General features: G+C 33.7%; 1 protein-coding gene across 5 annotated transcripts in view; it reads right to left on the bottom strand.

Annotated features, from left to right (window-relative positions):
- ARHGAP29 (Rho GTPase activating protein 29) overlaps positions 1-18,058 on the bottom strand; it is a 78,838-nt gene that overhangs the window by 44,928 nt on the left and 15,852 nt on the right. For 4 of the 5 annotated variants that reach the window (XM_045847110.1, XM_045847105.1, XM_045847107.1 and 1 more), the window contains exons 2-3: positions 16,290-16,526; positions 4,544-4,678 (exon numbers count right to left, since the gene is read on the bottom strand). In XM_045847110.1, the coding sequence (XP_045703066.1) occupies positions 4,544-4,678; positions 16,290-16,494 (340 nt within the window). In that variant the 5' untranslated portion in view covers positions 16,495-16,526. The remainder of the gene's footprint in view (positions 1-4,543; positions 4,679-16,289; positions 16,527-18,058) is intronic. The other variant, XM_045847108.1, reaches the window with a different exon arrangement.

Here is an 18,058-nt window from a genome sequence, read left to right as displayed (position 1 = left end):
TGGTGTCTGTCTCTACTTGTGCCCTCCTATTGGCCCCTCTTCAAAATTTCATCAACATTTTGCTCCAGGTTCAAATAATTTTCTCCCTTGGGTTCCCTATTAAGTCTCAACAGTACACACTAAGACACACTAAGTATGTCTTTAAGAAATCACTTAAGTAGCTTTCATACATACAACCAATTAGAATAGCAACTTTCAAACTTTTTGACCACAACCTTCAGTAAGACAAACATTTTATATCATGACAGAGTATACCATACACATGTAATAGTAATTGGTTATTTAATACCTATAAAGTTTTGAAACATCCTTAAGTCTTATTTAATGAGTGTTACATTCTGATTTTTCTTTCTATTCTCTTTCATACTTTAAAAATGCTGATCACGGTGCACTAACTTGAAAACCATTGAAACAGAAGATATAATGGAAGAAAAATTTCACCTTTTGCATGGAGAAAAAATGCTGAGGGGGAAAAAAGCCAGAAGATTTACAAAATGAAAACTTTAAGTTGTTTCTAAAACATAAAAGACAACCTGAAATGCATGTACTGTATTATCAGAGAGAAATGCTAAGTATATAAATTCTCCTTAACTTAATTTATAAATTTAACTCAAGTCACTCTCAAAATACTAAAATATATTTTGGAACTAGACAAGTCAATTCAAATATCTGGATGAAAAAATAAACCCTGCACTAAAAGAGTGCTAGCAAGAGGAACTACCCTTACCAGATACTAAAACATACTGTTAAACTACAATAAAGGCAGTGTGGTATTGGTACATGACTAAACACATCAGTGGGACACAAAACAGACCAGAAATAGATATAAAAAACAAACAAAAGAAAATCTGCAACTTATACCAAAGATCAGAATTAATTCCACTTGTAGACAGGTAAAGGGTCAATTCACATAAAAGGATGTACAAATGGCTCTGAAACATATAAAAAGATACTAAACTGCACTCAAAATAAGAAAAATGCAAATCAAATATACACTGAGATACCAATTTTTGCTATAACTGGATATACAAAGATCAGAGAACAAAGCTCTCCTGGCAGAGGTGCAGAAAATTAGTGTATTCAGCACTGCTAAAAGAAGGGCAAACCTCTACAGAGGGCATGTGGCAATACCCAAAAGATAAATGCACATGCTCTCTGGTCCAGTAACTGCCCATCTAACAATTTATATACGTATTCATTGAAGCATTGTTTGAGAAAAACTGGGAATAATCCAAACATCTATTAGTAGTGAACTGGTAAAATAAATTATAGTACACCAATATAATGGATTATCATGCAGCTTTGGAAAAATAAAGCAAATAAAACAAAAGAATAAGGAAACCTTTTATGTACAGATAACTCAACAATGAGCAAGAAGGATGATATCATTTGTACAAAAAGGAGGATAAAAAAGAGAATATATTGTATTTGCTTACATCTGCGTAATAAGATATACAAATACCCAGTAATGGCTGTTGCTTATCTAGGGAAAGGATTGGGTGGAAAGTGTATTCATGGCTGAGTGCTCTTTTACACCATTTCCATGATCCACTGTGTAAATGAATTGCCTATTGAAAATTAATTTTTCAAAACAGAAAGAAAACATGAGGCTTCTATAATTTTGGATATTTACTAGATCTTACTTTACTTTTTCATTTGTTAATTATAGGCCAAACAGATCATGAAAAACCTAAGTAATCCTTTTAATTTATATTAATAATGAGATTTAACTTGTATTACAAATGAGACTAACTGTAAATACTAATGAAAACACAAAAAATAAGTATATAATAAATTATCGCATGTTGAAGGTACCTTTATCTACTTCAAAAATAGGCTGTATCTCTCTTACCATATTCTAAATATTTTGTCAGACTAAGCTTCCTGCTTGGAAACAGGAGGAGACACAGGAAATACAAATCATTACTAGAATGAATGAGGAAAAGTAAGGATTTTTCATTTGAAGTTATTAAAAAGTAAATTTCACATTTAAAATAAAAAATGAGGAGTCAGGTTCCAATTTCTCACTTATCATGCTTAGAAGTGGGTAAATTTCATGCAAACATCCTGTAGAACAAACAAGATTATACCTCTCTGATTCTACAGTTATTCTGTATTTATATGTAATTGTTTAACGGTGTAGTACATATTCGCAAAATGTATTTGACAGTTAAGACCTCCAAAACAGGGTCATAGTTGTTTTCTAAATGTACTCAGGGGGTTAAGACAAGATAATCTCCACATTCAGAAACTTTCTGATTCTACAATACTTTTTTCTTTATATTTTCCTCTTTAAAACAGAAATAACAATGTACCTTTATAGATGTTTGAAAATATTAAAGTAGACAGTTTATGCAAAACACTGAGGAAATGCCACAGAGCAGAACTAAAAAATGGTTTCTACCTCCCCCTAGCCTTTTCAGGTTTGAAAACTAAATTATCATTAAATGGAAGAATTAAATAAGCTCTGATTTAACCTCAATTTGTTAGGTCACTGAATGTTTTTCATCTTGGATATCGGTGGTATTTTTAGACGACCTCAAGAATAAAGATTGCGTGTGTCGGGGGTGGGGAGTATATTTAAAAACAAACTTAACACCAAAGAAAACACAATTTTTAAAGTTTTCCAGTCTCCAGTCTCATGGAATCCTATTGAACCAGAATAAGTCTCTCAACAAAGTAATCTTTTAAACTTCATCCAACACAAAATAAATCCTAACAATAATCTCAAGGGTAAAGACAGACATAGAAGGAAATAATATTCAAAAGATTGCTTTACCTCAAAACAAACAAACAAAAAAAAACAAAAAAGATCTTCAATGCGGCTCAGAGGCCACCTTCTTCAGGGCTGCTCCTGGAATGTGGACCCCAGCTACGCACAGGCACACTCCTTCCCCAGGACATCCTGACTGCACACAATAGCTACTGACAACAATTGCGTGAACTGTGGCTGCTATTTCCAAGCATGGAAATTTTACTATCTATAGACACAAATTTCCCTAAGTTAAGTTAAATGGCTCTTATAAACAGTCTATTTAAAAAACAAATTTGGCTATTAAGCAAATTTTTAAAAGTCACAAAAGAAGTTATTCATTTTTTCTATTTAAATCCATCTACTTTTTCTGCAGTGCATGAAATACAAAAAAATAACCGCACAATATGATACATTATGATACATTTATGTCAAAAGTAGAGGAGGCAGTTCTTAAGTAAATGAACTATGCTTTATGGAAAACATTCTTTGTTCTTCCTGCCTCATCCCTTGACACTTGCCATTTGCCTCTCTATCTATGAGTGTGTTCACCAATTATATCATGTTTTTCAACATCCAGAGTTCTGGTACATGTGCCCTATATCACAGTCCCCAATGGGGCCCTCTAGCCCAGAAAGTAAATGCCGACTTGACCTTGCAGAGGCAGGACAAGTAATTCTGCTCCAGAAGGAAACCTAGCCTTTCCTTTCCCGACTCAATCCCCACCGGGGAATCACTTTTCATGGTTAGATTACTTGAATTTGTATTACCTATTAGTGACATTTACACTGAAGATCCTCCTTAGCACCTTGCACTTTTAGATTTCATGACATCTTTCTCCAAATCATCTCCTTCTCAAGTGGCATCTCTCTGTCTCTGGGATCTCATATCAGTTCTCTCTTTATTCTGCACACCCTGAATTGGTGTCACCCTCTTCCATCACCACTTACACATCAGCAACTCTCAAGTCCACATCTTCAACTCCAAACTCCAACTTAACCCTTAATATTCAGCCTGTGGTATGTCTCATCAAATTAACATCCATCCCCTCTCCTGTAACAACCACATTCCACCTTTCCCACATCTCCCTTCTGCCTTAGATCAGACTGTCAACCCTCATCTTGTTCATTATTTCTAACAATCTCCTAAATGAACTCTGTGCCTCCAGTCTCATTTCTTCTCCAATACTCACTTTACCCTCAGTCCTTCCTATATACTGCAGCCCAGAATAACAGATTCTACTATTTGGGGGTGGCAAGTCATTTCAATAGATGATAATGTTGCAATTCTTGATTCTTTTAGCACATGTTTTACACACACAACTATATATACTTTTACATATATACATGGTAAACTTATTTTACAACTTTAGTTTCATTTTTCATACTTTAAATCATCTCCCACCTAAGTCTTCTCTTTCTCCATTGGGTTCCCTAGTTTAAGCTGAGTCACTACAAATGACCATTTCCTAGTACCAACCATCTTCACAAAACGACTTTATATACCAGTAGCCTCCTTTTCAAACAACTCAAAAATTGTAAATATCAGTTGTTTAGTTTATTTTATTTAATATTTTTAGTGTTTTCTACCGAATAAAGTTTTAATTTTTAGAAGGAAGAATTTTAGGTATGACAGCGGGAATATTAAATAGTGAAGTATATATACAGCCCCTATTAATAGGCATCACATCAGTGCCATAAAAGAAGATGGGTCTATAGTGATTATGAATGAAAAGGTATCACTTGGGTCTTTTTTGCCCTCACCAACCCACTTTTAATATATCTTTCTTACCTTTCACTTTTGCAGTAAGAGTTTCTGCTGCATTTTGAAGATCAACAGAATTGAGGTTCTGATGTTTATTCATGACAGACTTTAAAACACGGAGAAGTTCATCCAGGCGTATATGAATGACTTCTTTAAAACAGTCTAAAAAAGAAAAAAAAATTAAAATTGATTCCAAAATCAAGTTTCAGGATTCTAAATTATGAAAGATCTTTCTGAAGCACATTTCAAGTACAAGCTTTGGCTCCATAATTTTTGTCTACTGTATGTTCACTTCTATTCTCACCATTGCAATTATATACAACTTATATGTATAGAAAAAAAACTTTAAACACTTTAATTCATTAAAGATTTCAAGTTTCTCAGAATTTAGCACTACCTTTTTCAATTTTCTGTAACTATGCTCTCCAGATTTCTTGAGAAAACTTTATAAGGTGTTTCCTGTCTTAGTGTTTTTATTCTAATATACTTTTTAATACATATGGTAACAGAGTTAAAGTCCTACAGTGTCTGATATATTAACCAATAGTCAAGAACATGTAATTTACCATTCAAACCCAAGTACACTAGCCAGCGCAGACCAGGCGCCACTCATGACCACGACAGCACTCGCAGGCATGCTCCTGGGTCACCACCCAAGGAGAACAGAAAAGTAGAGTCACCCCATACCTTTTAAAACCCCTGAAATAACGCTCAAAAGTCTGAAAAGATAACCACCTCAAATACAATAGTCTGAGGTAAATTTCCTCTCTGTAACCTCATAGAGCACTAGTGTTTTATAATAGTTAACATTTATTAAGTGCTTCCTATGTGCTAGGCACTGTTAAAAGTACTTAAATGATATTATCTCACTTAGCTTCCACATTGGTAGATAATTTTAAAACCTCTATTGTACAGATGACAACACTGAAGCACACCTAAATTCACCAAGTTACTAAACTGTGGAACCAGAATGTAAATCAGGAAGTATAATTCTAGAAGCCATGGTCTTAATGTTAAACTGCTTCCCTACCAAAACAGCTTTAAAAAAACAACAAAAAAATTTTATAGTTATACAATTATTTTCAGAAACATTAAAAGATAATCACTAGACAGCAAAACTGTCTAAAGGGAATAAAACAAAAGACAAGAAATTCTACCATCACCCATGAAATATTCCATTCATCCACAGCATTATCAAGAGAGAAATACGTAGGCTAAGAGCAGGCAAGGCTGGGAACTGTATAGCAGGGCAAAGAGTATTGTAAGAGGCACAGAACAATAGTAGTGATGGAAGCAGAGACAGCAGAGTGCCTTCAGGAAAAAAATCTGACTAATTCAACCAACAAATTTTAATAGAAAAAAAATACAGGGGATTGAGTGCTAGCCTAAGTAGCCTTGGAAATGAACAGAGTCTATAAGAGAGCAAAGAAATGCATATAAATACTGTACTGTAGCTGATAAAGTGTTTCAATGAGGAGCTGGGTTAACAATTATGATACTGCTCTCCATGTGTACTAGAACTGAACAACTGAGAAAATGGATAGAGGCTGGTGGGAGCTGAGTATCTCACTGTTGGGGTGGAATTTATAATTAAGCAGGAGGAGAAGGCTATAATGAAATGGTGATGAATTAGATTTGGATACTTCAGTAAGAATTCATGTTTCGCTTAATACAGATATAGGTGGCTATATCCAGAAATATTTATAGATATGTGTTAGTTTACAGGTTAGGGTACACACATATATTTCTTTGCTCTGTCAGACGAGAGGGCCTAAAAGAAATGACACTCCAGTAACAACATACCTAGCACCCTGATCTTCATTTCTAATACCATTCTCCAATAAAAGGAATCAGGGCTCCCTAGAGAAATGACTGACTCTAGGACTGGGGCAGGAAATACATAACATGAGTTAGGAGCATCTTTGTAGTAGGAGAAAGCAAGAGCTTAAAAGAAACAAACCAACATGTTGAAGAGTTATGCCAAGAATGCACAAGAGCCAACTGAAAGAGCTCCCAATGGCCAAAGGCAGAACAATTTGATCAACAAACAAAGTAATACTAGATTATAACCCAAAGTATAAAGTGAATATCCATGAGTCCATACTGACACAAATAAGTGATTGACTAAATAAATGAAAACAAAAACCAAAAAACAAACAAATACACAAAAACCCACAACTCTTGTATAGAAAAATTCCAAATGACAGAGACAGATATTTTGTCCTCAAGGAGAAGCATGTGCACAGTGACTGCCTTTCAAAGAGTACAGTATGAAGGGGAGACAAAAACAGTGATTTACAATAGAGAAGCTTAACAACTGCTATAGGATGGGTGGCCATGGTCAACATTAACAGTGAGAAATCACGTTCATATAAGTAGTACTCTTGATATGATGGGATAAAAATGGCACCTTATAGTGTTCTCTTCCTCCCAATCCCATGACCCCAGTCTAATCAGGGGAAAAACATCAGACAAATTCTAATCTAAGCACATCCTACAACATACCTAGCCAATACTCCTTAAATTATCAAGGTCATGAAAATAATCAGGAAAGCCTGAGAAACTGTCATAACCAAGGAGGGCCTAAGGAGACATGACAATTAAATATAGCATAATAGGTCCTAGAGGAGATATTAGGGACTATTAGGGACAATTAGGGAAATCTGAATAAACTATGGACTTTCATTAATAATGTATCATTATTATAAATACCAGTTCATTAGCAAAAGTACCTTACTAATATAAGATGTTACTAAATAGGGGACACTGGGTATAAGAGTATGTGGGAAGTCTGCACTATCTTCTCAATTTTTCTGTAAATCTAAAATTATTCTAAAAATAAAGTCTATTTTAAAAATGAAACGCAAGTGGGCAAAAGATTTTAGGAGTTTTATACACTATTAAAATTTTTTTCATAAATATGTATTATTTTTATAATTAGAAATTCATTTATATATTTTTAAATTCCTAGGGAAATGTATGCAGCTAGCTGCATAATAATTAAATTATAAATTATCTTAATTAAATATATGATCAACATCTATTTTGTTTACTTTATAATTGCAGATGTTAGTTCAGCTGATTCACTTAATTGAGGCAATACAGCTTAGTGGTTGGTTGAAAGCAAAATCTCTAAAACCAGGCTTCCTGAATTTCAGTTCCAACTCCATGGCAGAGAGACCTCGGAGCAGCTAATTAGGCTCTCTGTGCCTCAGTTTCCTGATAGCTCTTCATAGGATTGGTTGGATTAAATAAGTTAAAATACATAAAGTACTAAGAACAGTGGACAGAACACAGTAAACCCTCTGTAAATACTTGGTGTTATTCTTATCAGTTTATGCAGCAGCAGAAATAGATTAATTACACAGGTTGATACTGAAATTAAACCTCATATCTTTGAGATAAAAGAAACTTCTGGAAAATAATGAAATTTGACTGGTTTTAAGATATAATAATTATATTTTCCACCTATTTTGGTACTGCAAAATCTATTCTTTGTTTGGTCTATAACTATTTAAATAAAGCTAGTTTATGGTAGTATTTCTGCCTATTTATCAAAAACAAGGTTTTGTGATTTCCTAGTATCATAAAGTTGTACTGTACTCTTTTTGAAACCTATGTTAGTTTTAAAAGAAAAAAGAAAGCCGGTCATTTCTATCACTCTGATGTTTTATATTAATATACTTATAGGATACTTTAGTCCTATTTAGATATTTAATAGATAGGGACAGATATTAATGTATTTAGAGACTACTTTTACCTTATCTCGAAGTCTCGTGCCAAAAGAGCTGGATTTTTGAGTGTCAATAACCATCAATATTCAAAATTAGTGTCAGGTATTAAGCAAGAACTACAAAATATTAATGGCTTAAATTCCTAAATAAGATAATAAATTCTGGTCTTCTCAGAGTCAAAAAAATTAAATAGATGTTGAAATGAATATATTTTAAAATTATTACATGGTTTTCAATTTTCTTAGTTTTAATTTCTAACACAGTAATCAGTAACAGATATAGACCACATAAACAGAAATGTTTTGAGATCCTCATAATTTTTAACATTGTAAGGGGTCCTGAGATTCCATGTGATGGTTTTTCTTTAAAACAAAACAAAACACCCTGAAAAACATTCCAGTAGCTATCAGCATAAATGTTTTACCAACCTGAAGTTCTTTTTTTCCTATAAGGAAGCCCTTATAAATACATATTGAAATTGTTCCAAAGTACTGAAAAACAGTAACTGAGTTACATTTAGTAAGAAATTTCAGAAGTACCTCAAATTACCCTATGAATAATTCCAATTTCCTGTGATTGAACACACTTCTGAAGCCCATAAATCAACAAAAATGAACACAACAGCTAAAGAAAATACCATTACAAAGATTCATAAACTTTCCTATACTTTTTAGTAGAAGCATCAACTACTAGCACATTACTATATCCTGAAAATACTTCACCTGGGTCTTATAAATTATAGCATGCCCTTAATTATGTTTTAAGTGCTAAAAAATATATTCTATTTTTACCAAATATTCTCCTTCCTTACAAAAGAATAAAGGTACCTCAAATTCTTTTTATGAGGCACAAGTCCTCTTAAGCTGAAAATGTTACATTTTTAAAGAGTTTTAAGGAGTTTAAGTAGCACCTTCACCAACACTAAATAAACATTCCCTTGTCCCCACCCCTACCCACCACCACAGTTGCAACAATGAGGAAAGCACACGAGGTGGTAACTATCTATGCTTCTTCCCCAGTACAAACGAAAGGTGAAGTAGCTACTTGGTAGCATAGAAAACAATAGATTTAGATCAAGAAACTTGAGTTCCAGTGCTTGATCCACCGGACTTCCTTGAAATTACCCTATTACAAAATTCTCAGCTTCTCTGATCTCAGAGTAATCATCAGTAAAACGGAATTAATAAGAACACCTGTTCTAGTTACCTTTAAAAACATGATGTGAATATAAAATAAATTAACAAAAACAAAACTGCTTTATAGTCTTAATGTAAACAGTTATTATTACTATTAAGTCCGTAAGCCATTCGAACTAAATACCTTTGAAGATGAATTTGTCTCATAAAATTACACTCAACAGCAAACATACTTATAGCAAGGTCCCACCATAATTTGGCTAATGAAAACAAGACATTAAAGTTAAGTTTCAATTTCATTTTGTATATAAAATCTAAATTAGTCAATTGCTTGGAAATGAAACCATAATTAAAGATATACTTTATTAAAACATTTCTATACTTATTAAGTTAAATGATAGTATTTTAAGTTAGTCATTTAACTAAATACAAGATAATTTTTATAGTGGTCACATTGTAAGTGTAATGAAATTTAATTTATACTACACAAAATAGAATAGTAAAACTCCTGTATCCCAATGTTTATCTACTATCCCAGTAATATGGTAATCTAAATTTTAATTTATTGTTTCACTCATTTGTGCCATTTATTTTCTGCTTCATTCAGCTTATCAAGTGAAAACAGATTAGCCAGCTCCACTTTTTGGTTCTCAGGCATTAACACAATACTGCAGTGTTTATATTGCAAACACTTCATGGAAATGCTTATGTAAATAAATGGAAAAAAAAAAACCATGGTGTTTTCCTTGATTAAAACAAACCTGACAATTTTTAAGATCAGTCTTGTTAATTCAGCGTAACCTCTCTGGGAGAGCAATGAAAACAACGAGGAAAAAAAGTTTCAGAGCTTATCACTAGGAAACTCCCTTTATTTAGCTGTATGACTTCTGAATTTACAAAAATAAAAGTGAACCCTGAATACAAGCTTTCTTTATCCAGACACTTCAGGACTGTAAAAATAACAGCTGACACTTTAAAATACTTATTCTAAGAGCTTTACTTTTATGAAATCATTTAATCTTCACACTAACCCAATGATGTAGGAATTATGACAAATTTGAACAGATGTAGAAACTGTGGCACAGAGACGATAAGTAAGTAACTTGCCTGGTGGCAGAATGAGGATTTCGCTTTAGGGATTCTAGCTCTAGAATTTGTGCTCTTAATCACTAAAATATATCAACATGGTTAAAGAAGTTATTAATGACAGTATGTACAATCTGTGATTTAATAGGCTTTTAACTTCCAAGTGAATATGCCAGTTACTATTTCAAGAGCTGCTAAATTAGGCAAACCATTCTAGTCAATCAAGTACAGAAGAGGAAAGGAATCTCCTAAGAGCTGGCACATGGGTAATGAATGAGTTACCTGTATTTCACACTTCGTTCCCCAAAGACTCAATCCATATGCTCTAGGCACTAAGATATAACCTATTAACATTAACGTTAACCAATCCTAAGCGATATCCATTAGAAATCACTTCTACAGAGGTTGGTATGTCTAAGACTAGTAACTTAATATTTCTCATATTTCACAAAATTTCTGGTGTATTACAGGGCTAAAACTTAAGTAACGGTCATCAATAGTCAAAGTAACCCTCACTGAAATTTGTCTGAAATAAATTTACATGTCCTCCTCTATATTCACCCTGGAAAAAATTGGGTTAATCCTTAAGACAAGATTTCAATTAAGACTTGGAAAATTTAAGCGGAACTTCCCTTTCACAACAGAACATATTACTTAATGGTATTAAAATTGTTACTTAAGTTTTTTTTCAATAAAATTTGCTTTAGAAAGTTAACAACCCTCTCTTCTAACTATAGTTCTATCAAATTTAGGACCTAGAATTCATTAGAAGTAATCACTTATGAGATCAGCTATGTTTTTACAATAGTGATATTGTAGATTCAAATTAGAAAAAATTTTTAGAAGTTAGAGAACTACTCTATCTTAAAGTGATGATACTTTTATCTCTCTTTCTGGCCTATTTAAAAACAAACAAAACAGAAAAACGAGACACCATTGTTGCAATAGTAAACTTTTATTAGTGTCTCCCTGGCCCATGTGGCTCAGTTGGTTGGAGTGGTTGTTCCATAAACCAAAAAAGTCACGGGTTCAATCCCAGGTCAGAGCATGTGTAAGAGGCAACTGATCAATGTTTCTCTCCCTTTCTCTCTCCCTCTCTTCCCTTCTTTCTAAAATCAATAAGCATGTTCTCAGGTCGGGATTAAAAAAATAGTGTCATATAATCAACATACTACAAGAAGTATTACACTAACTGCTGACTTTCAAATATATTTTATAATGGCAATATAGACTTCAAGTATTGGGTACCAGAAAAATTAATCTGCATTATTTTTTTTAGCCCTGTTAAAAAGCCTTGCATTTTTCTAATTCCCAAATTTTGGGCTTTTGAGTGGTATTCCAACTGGGAATGGAGAAGTTTGTCACAAAGACAGCACTTAACATTACTGTATAGCCCTAGTTGGTGTGGCTCAGTTGGTTGAGGTGTCTTTCTATAAATCAAAAGGCTATCGGTTCGATTCCTGATCAGGGCTCTTGCCTAGATTTTGGGTTCCATCCCCAGTCTGGGCATGTACCAGAGGCAACCATCAATGTTTCTCTTCTCTCTCTCCTTCCCTTCCTCTCTCTCTAAATCAATAATCATGTCCTTGGGTGACAATAAAAAAAAAAGATTACTGTATAAACTAGAAGATTTATGAATCTGTTCTTTGGAATTCAGAACATATTACTCCTCAAGGGGCAACCATAAACCTGAATTAGCACTTATCCTATATATATGTTAATCTGCGGTGTTATATTTAAACACAGAGGGCGTATGTATAATTCAGTGCCTTCGGCACTTTAATATAAGATGCAAAATTTGCCCCTGTAATTATTCATAATACACCTTAATAACACTGAATAGGGTTCTAAACTTCAAATCCCACATCTGCTACTTTTATGAGACTACAGGGTAACCTCCTCCTGGAATTAGCAGTGGACAGAGAAAATTAACAACTCTATTACTTACCCTATCAAAGCAAGTGTTTTCACAGTCCTCTGATCTCCGACATTAAGCACTCCATTTTTATTTGTAAATAAAAACAGCAGAGGCAATATCTTAACTCTGTTAAGGAATACAGGGCATTTGACAAACACCCATTTTCTCTAATCAGTTCCTCAAAACTATTGCAATATGATCTTTACATTCTCACTTGGGAAATTTTCATAACATCACACAAGGCAGTTATCATAAAACTCCTATTTAAGAAATTCTATAAAATGGTGGGAGGTGGCTGTCCTCTAAAATGCATTACGTACTTTGAAAACAAATACTTAGTTGTTTTCTTCAGCTCTGAACTGTCAATATTCAGAACACATAATCTCTAACTCCAAATTTTGTTCTTTTTAATCCTCATCCAACAATATGTTTATTGATTTTATTTTTTATTGTTTTTCAAGTATGGTTGTCTCCATTTTCCTGCCACCACTTTCCCCCACCTCCCCACCCCCAACCTCCCATCAGAAAATTATAAAATGGATAGCATCTGGTGTAAGCACTTCACATTTAACAAATTATTCAGTGGCTTAAGGCACATTCCCAAACTAGTCAGTAACACACCTAGTCCTAGAACCGAAATCATGTGACTCTCTTCCTAGTGCTCTGTCATCTCTTACTACAAATTTAACCAAACTGTATAATCTGGCTGGATTTTGATCCGCTTGTTCAAATCAAAGGGCATGAAAGCTACATACTCCAAAGGCAAACTAAAGAAGGGGAATCAAAATAGACCCCAAGAGTTCTTATTTCTAGTAAAATTTTCTCAAATATTTTCCCATAACAATTTTCTAGGTTTCCTTTTAATGCTGTAGAAATCGAAAATACTGGCCTTGGCTGGTGTGGTTCAGTGGATTGAGCACCGGACTGTGGACCAAAGGGTCACTGGTCTGATTCCTGATCAGGGCACATGCCTGGCTTGCAAGCCAGGTCCCCAGCTGGGAGTATGACAGGGCCATCCGATCGCTGTTTCTCGTACACATCACCTTTCTCTCCCTTTCCTCCCTCCTTTTCCCTCTCTCGAAATATAAATAAATAAATAATTTCTTTAACAAATACTTGTAGCTTAAGAATTCATCTCAGTTTCTCGAGATTGATACAGGCCAAATGTCTGTACCAGCACTGTTCAATAGAAATTTCTACAATGATGGATTGGAGATTTTTATAATATCACTGTCCAAAATGCCACTAGCCACATGTGGCTAAAGAGTGCTTGAATTGTGGTTACTACAACTTAGAAGCTGGAATTTTTTATTTTAATTAAACTTAAAGAGCCACATGTATAGAGGCCACCATATCGGATAGTGCAGGTCTAGATAATCCCAAGTGAAAAGAGAATTGGCTGATGAGAGAACGAAAGCTGAGCAGTGTTTCTACGGAGTACCCACCATGTGAAGCAAGTAGGACAGAATGGAAAGCACACACCATTCTTCATTCATGATCTCTGGGTTCCAAATGAAACTATTTACCAGCATTAAGGGATTGATGAAATCATATAATCTATGTTATACATAGAATTCATCTGTGATATGGAGCTAAAAAGTACCTGCCTTTTTGGGGACTGCATGACAATACTGTTTGTGTTTGTATGTAAAAGTACCCTGTAAAACATAAAAAGTCTAGCCTCAGCTAGAAGACTGGATACCAGAAGCAGCAGTCAAGTGATTTGCACATCGCTGTCTCACGACAGGTAAAGCATATAAAGAAAATGGCATCCAAATCACACCAAAAGGTGATTTAATTTGTACACCTACAATCTAGGTTCTTAAAAGCGAACTTTTTAGTTTATTAACAGTCAACTGATATGAATTACAAGGTCATAAGCAATGACAAAAACTTGGCATCCTTCCTCTTAAAGAGGCAAAAAACAACATACTGGCAAGGCTACTGACAAGGTTCCTTCACTGCAAAAGAAAAACAGTAACAATAGCTCTTTACTGTTGGGCCACAGTTCACACCAAAGAATGGCAGAAGTCTAGGGACCCAGAATACGAAAGGATGGCCTATGGCTACTCTACAGAAACATGTAATAATACCGCCTTAAAGGTTACAGAATTTTAAACTTTTTACCTGTTTTCCAGATTATACTTCATGATTCTTATAATAATTCTATTTAGTAAATAAGGAATAGTCTGATACTCTAATAGGCTGAAAAATCATAATCAATATTACAAGCAAGCATATTATTATGTAGCATTTCTTATCATTTATAATGAGGTTAATGTTTATACATACTCCCTTGCTGAAGGAAAACAAACAAAAAAGGTTCTACCAACTCAAATCAAATAGTATATCCCCAGATTTTGATAACAATGATCCAAAAACGGAAAAAATTCTTGTCAAATCCAAGATTTATTTTGAGATGGCATACATTTATCCTTTTAACTCTGATTGAAGAACCAAGCATTGCTATCAATCCAAAGGTAGACAGTGAAAATTCTCTGACCACTGCTTACTGATGACAGCAAGCTATCCAAAAGATGGTTTTACATTTTGTAATTAATTTACCAGCCATAAATGGCAAGTTTTTTTTAATTACCAGCAATATAGTTGAATATTTAAATTTTGAAGTACTGGTTTTCTCATTAGGATAATATCCTTACAGCTTTTTAACCTTAACTTTCTGTGAAAAATATATTTCCATACACATACTTTTTCACCCTAAGGGGTAGTCTCCTTTGGCTATCTTATATGCATTACCATTTTCTTCTTTTTTTCACTTAGGATCCATTTTCAATCCTCTTTCTTCCTAATCCCTCAATTGCCTACTCACAAATCAAAAGTCATAAAATACATACACACACACACACACACGCAGTCTCAAAAGGACGGCTTATGTGATTGTTGTTTTAAGGAAAATTCAAATACTAAAATTTTGAGGCTACAATTCAAGTCATTTTGGTCATGCAATCTGAAAAATTAGAGTTAGGCTAAAATAAACTCTTAAAAAGCAATATTTAAAACAAGGTATTATTTTAGTTTCTGTTTCCCAGAAAGTAAATATTTAATTTATATACATACAAAATAGTTATTAGAACCTTATAAATGTCTACAAAACACATGAAGGTCTCATGTAAATAACTAGGTATCTTCTTTTTCCATATCCAGAAAAACAATCTACGAACAAAGAAATGAAGTGCGACATTACAAAAAAATAGAAGCTGTATCTTTAATGTCACTGTTGTCAAATTTGTATATAAAAGATACACTAAAAGTTGAAAGACTTAGGTACTAAGAGCAAGTCAGGGAGTACAGATGTATAATTCTTTATCTCTGAAGAATCAAGTCTCATGCTCCATTATCCATATCTGACTAAAGAATAAATTCTGTGATTATCCCTTAATTGAAGAAGCAAATTGAGAATTAAGTTTGATTTTTGAAATAAAAATTCACTCAAATGCAGGGGTTTTTAGATCAGGTTTTAGGAACAATATAAAAAAACAAATCTAGGCAGAAGTATCAACAATGTAAATTATAAAATATAAGTCTGCTTATTAAAAACCAATCAATGCACTGTTACCATTAACAAGGTTAAAATTCCAATGACCTAAAATTTTCTGATGTCCAATGGGCCCAACTCCTAAGAACCAAAGAACTATTTTTGTTTTGTGTATTCTTGTTCCCTCACACTTACTGAAGTTCCTATACTATACTGCACTGCATCTGATTATAAAATAGTTTACACTGTAAACAGCAAACATTCAGAGAGGAAAAAGGCATTAAATACCTACAGGAAAATACCCTGTTTCTGTCACTGTGTACATACTTATCTGTAACTAGGCTGGCATTTAAAATTTTACAGGCTATCCAGTAAGAATGCTAAGAGAAAACAGTTGACAAACCTGAAAGAATAGCTTCTTTCAAATATAATAGCATATGGGAGAACTTCCTGATATCATTCACCAATTCCTTGATGTACTCCGGATCAAAAACGTAATTGGTACTTATAGACTTGAGCCCCATTTCAGAAGATGTATCATCGGAAGAGAGCTGGCCTGATGATAAAACACGTTTTTTCTTTGCCTTTTTCTGTTTGTGAGCAATCATCCTTTCACATAAGAGTCAGAAAAATCAAAATCCTTAAAGGGGTGAGAAAAAAAAAAAGAGAGAGAAACACAACACTACATCAACCAGGGGGAACATTCTACTAAGTTTTCACAAAAAGCCCATAGCCCACCTCAGTATCCTACTAAAACCAACCACCGCAACAAACACTGTACTGTACTACTACTAAGAGTAGCATCTTGTATTTGTTTGGTGCCAGTAATCCTGACAACTTTGTGATATGCAAACTACTACTCTCTTCATTTCTCTAAAGAACCCAAGGTTTGGAGATTAAATAATTTCTCTAAGCGCTGAACTGGTACTTAGACACATATCTGCTTTGCTACTAAAATCTATGCTCTTAACTCCTAGAGGGTAACAGAATTTTCGTAATTTACAAAACTTTTCCCGAAATGTCACTTAGCGGAAGGGCGTATTATCCCTTCATGAAATATAAGCTTTGGAAAAAGACCTGTTTTCAAAATCCCTCTTTATCACTTACTGTGTGTGACCTGATAAAATGTTAATTACCCCTTTACCTCAGTGTGCTCGTTATAAAATGGGAATAACATCCAGACAATACCTACCCCATGAGATTATTGTAAGCATTAAAAGAGACAGTAGCATGGAAGTGTTCATTCCAACACATAAAAGAAGTCTGATTACATTTAGTTCTCAATAATAATAATACATACCTTTTATGTATTATTACATAATAATGTAATAATATAATAATGTAATAATGTATATGAACAGGTATAATCTAGGTTATCAAGTTTCAGCAAGAACATTTCTTTGTTGAAAACAAGTTGTAAGGGTGCACACTAATCTGACACACCTGGATTGGTTGTACAAATAACTGTATGATTATTGGGGCATTATTTTTAGTAATTTCAGAGTGGTATGCTAAAAATACAACTTTTCTGAATGAAAAAGATTTAGATTTGAATCCTGGCTGAATACTTTTTAAACATGTGACCTGTACAATATGCTTACAGGCTGGGTGCGAGGGTTAAAAGGAGACACAAAAGACTTCATATGTTAAAACACCTAATCCTGGCGCAAAGTTGGAACTCAAGAAAATCTTTGTTTCTGATTCATATTTACACTTTACCTTTCCAGAAGAAAAAGTCCAAGTTTTGTTTGTATCTCTTGGAATCAAAAAGGAAAAATGACTTGTGGAATTAAATCAGCTCAGGCATCATCATTAAAACATTTTTCAAATATTGTGTCTTGAGTATTTGGATACTTCCAAAATGGCAAAATTACTAAGGAATTCTGTAAAATTTACTGTAGAAAAGTTTATGTAATATTCATTTCCAAGTCATGTGTAAGATATATTATTGTGTCATTTACTCGTTCCTGTACCTCACTTAACTCTACATATTTTTTCCCACCTCTATCTCTACTACCACTCTAGGTGAATTATTATCATTTTTTGTCTGAGCTACTGATACTAATTTCCTAACGATCTCTCCACATCATTCTTGGTCCACTCCAAAGTGTGGATTACACTTTTCAAAACCAGAAAACTCTTCCAAAGGACAAGTAAGATGCTATTGTGCAC

This window comes from Phyllostomus hastatus, unplaced genomic scaffold (genome assembly GCF_019186645.2).
Source record: "Phyllostomus hastatus isolate PE091 unplaced genomic scaffold, TTU_PhHast_1.1 phas_contig_524, whole genome shotgun sequence".
In the NCBI taxonomy this organism is placed as follows: Eukaryota; Metazoa; Chordata; class Mammalia; order Chiroptera; family Phyllostomidae; genus Phyllostomus; species Phyllostomus hastatus.
Note: the sequence above shows the minus strand (reverse complement) of the source record. Positions and strands in the feature narration are given on the sequence as shown.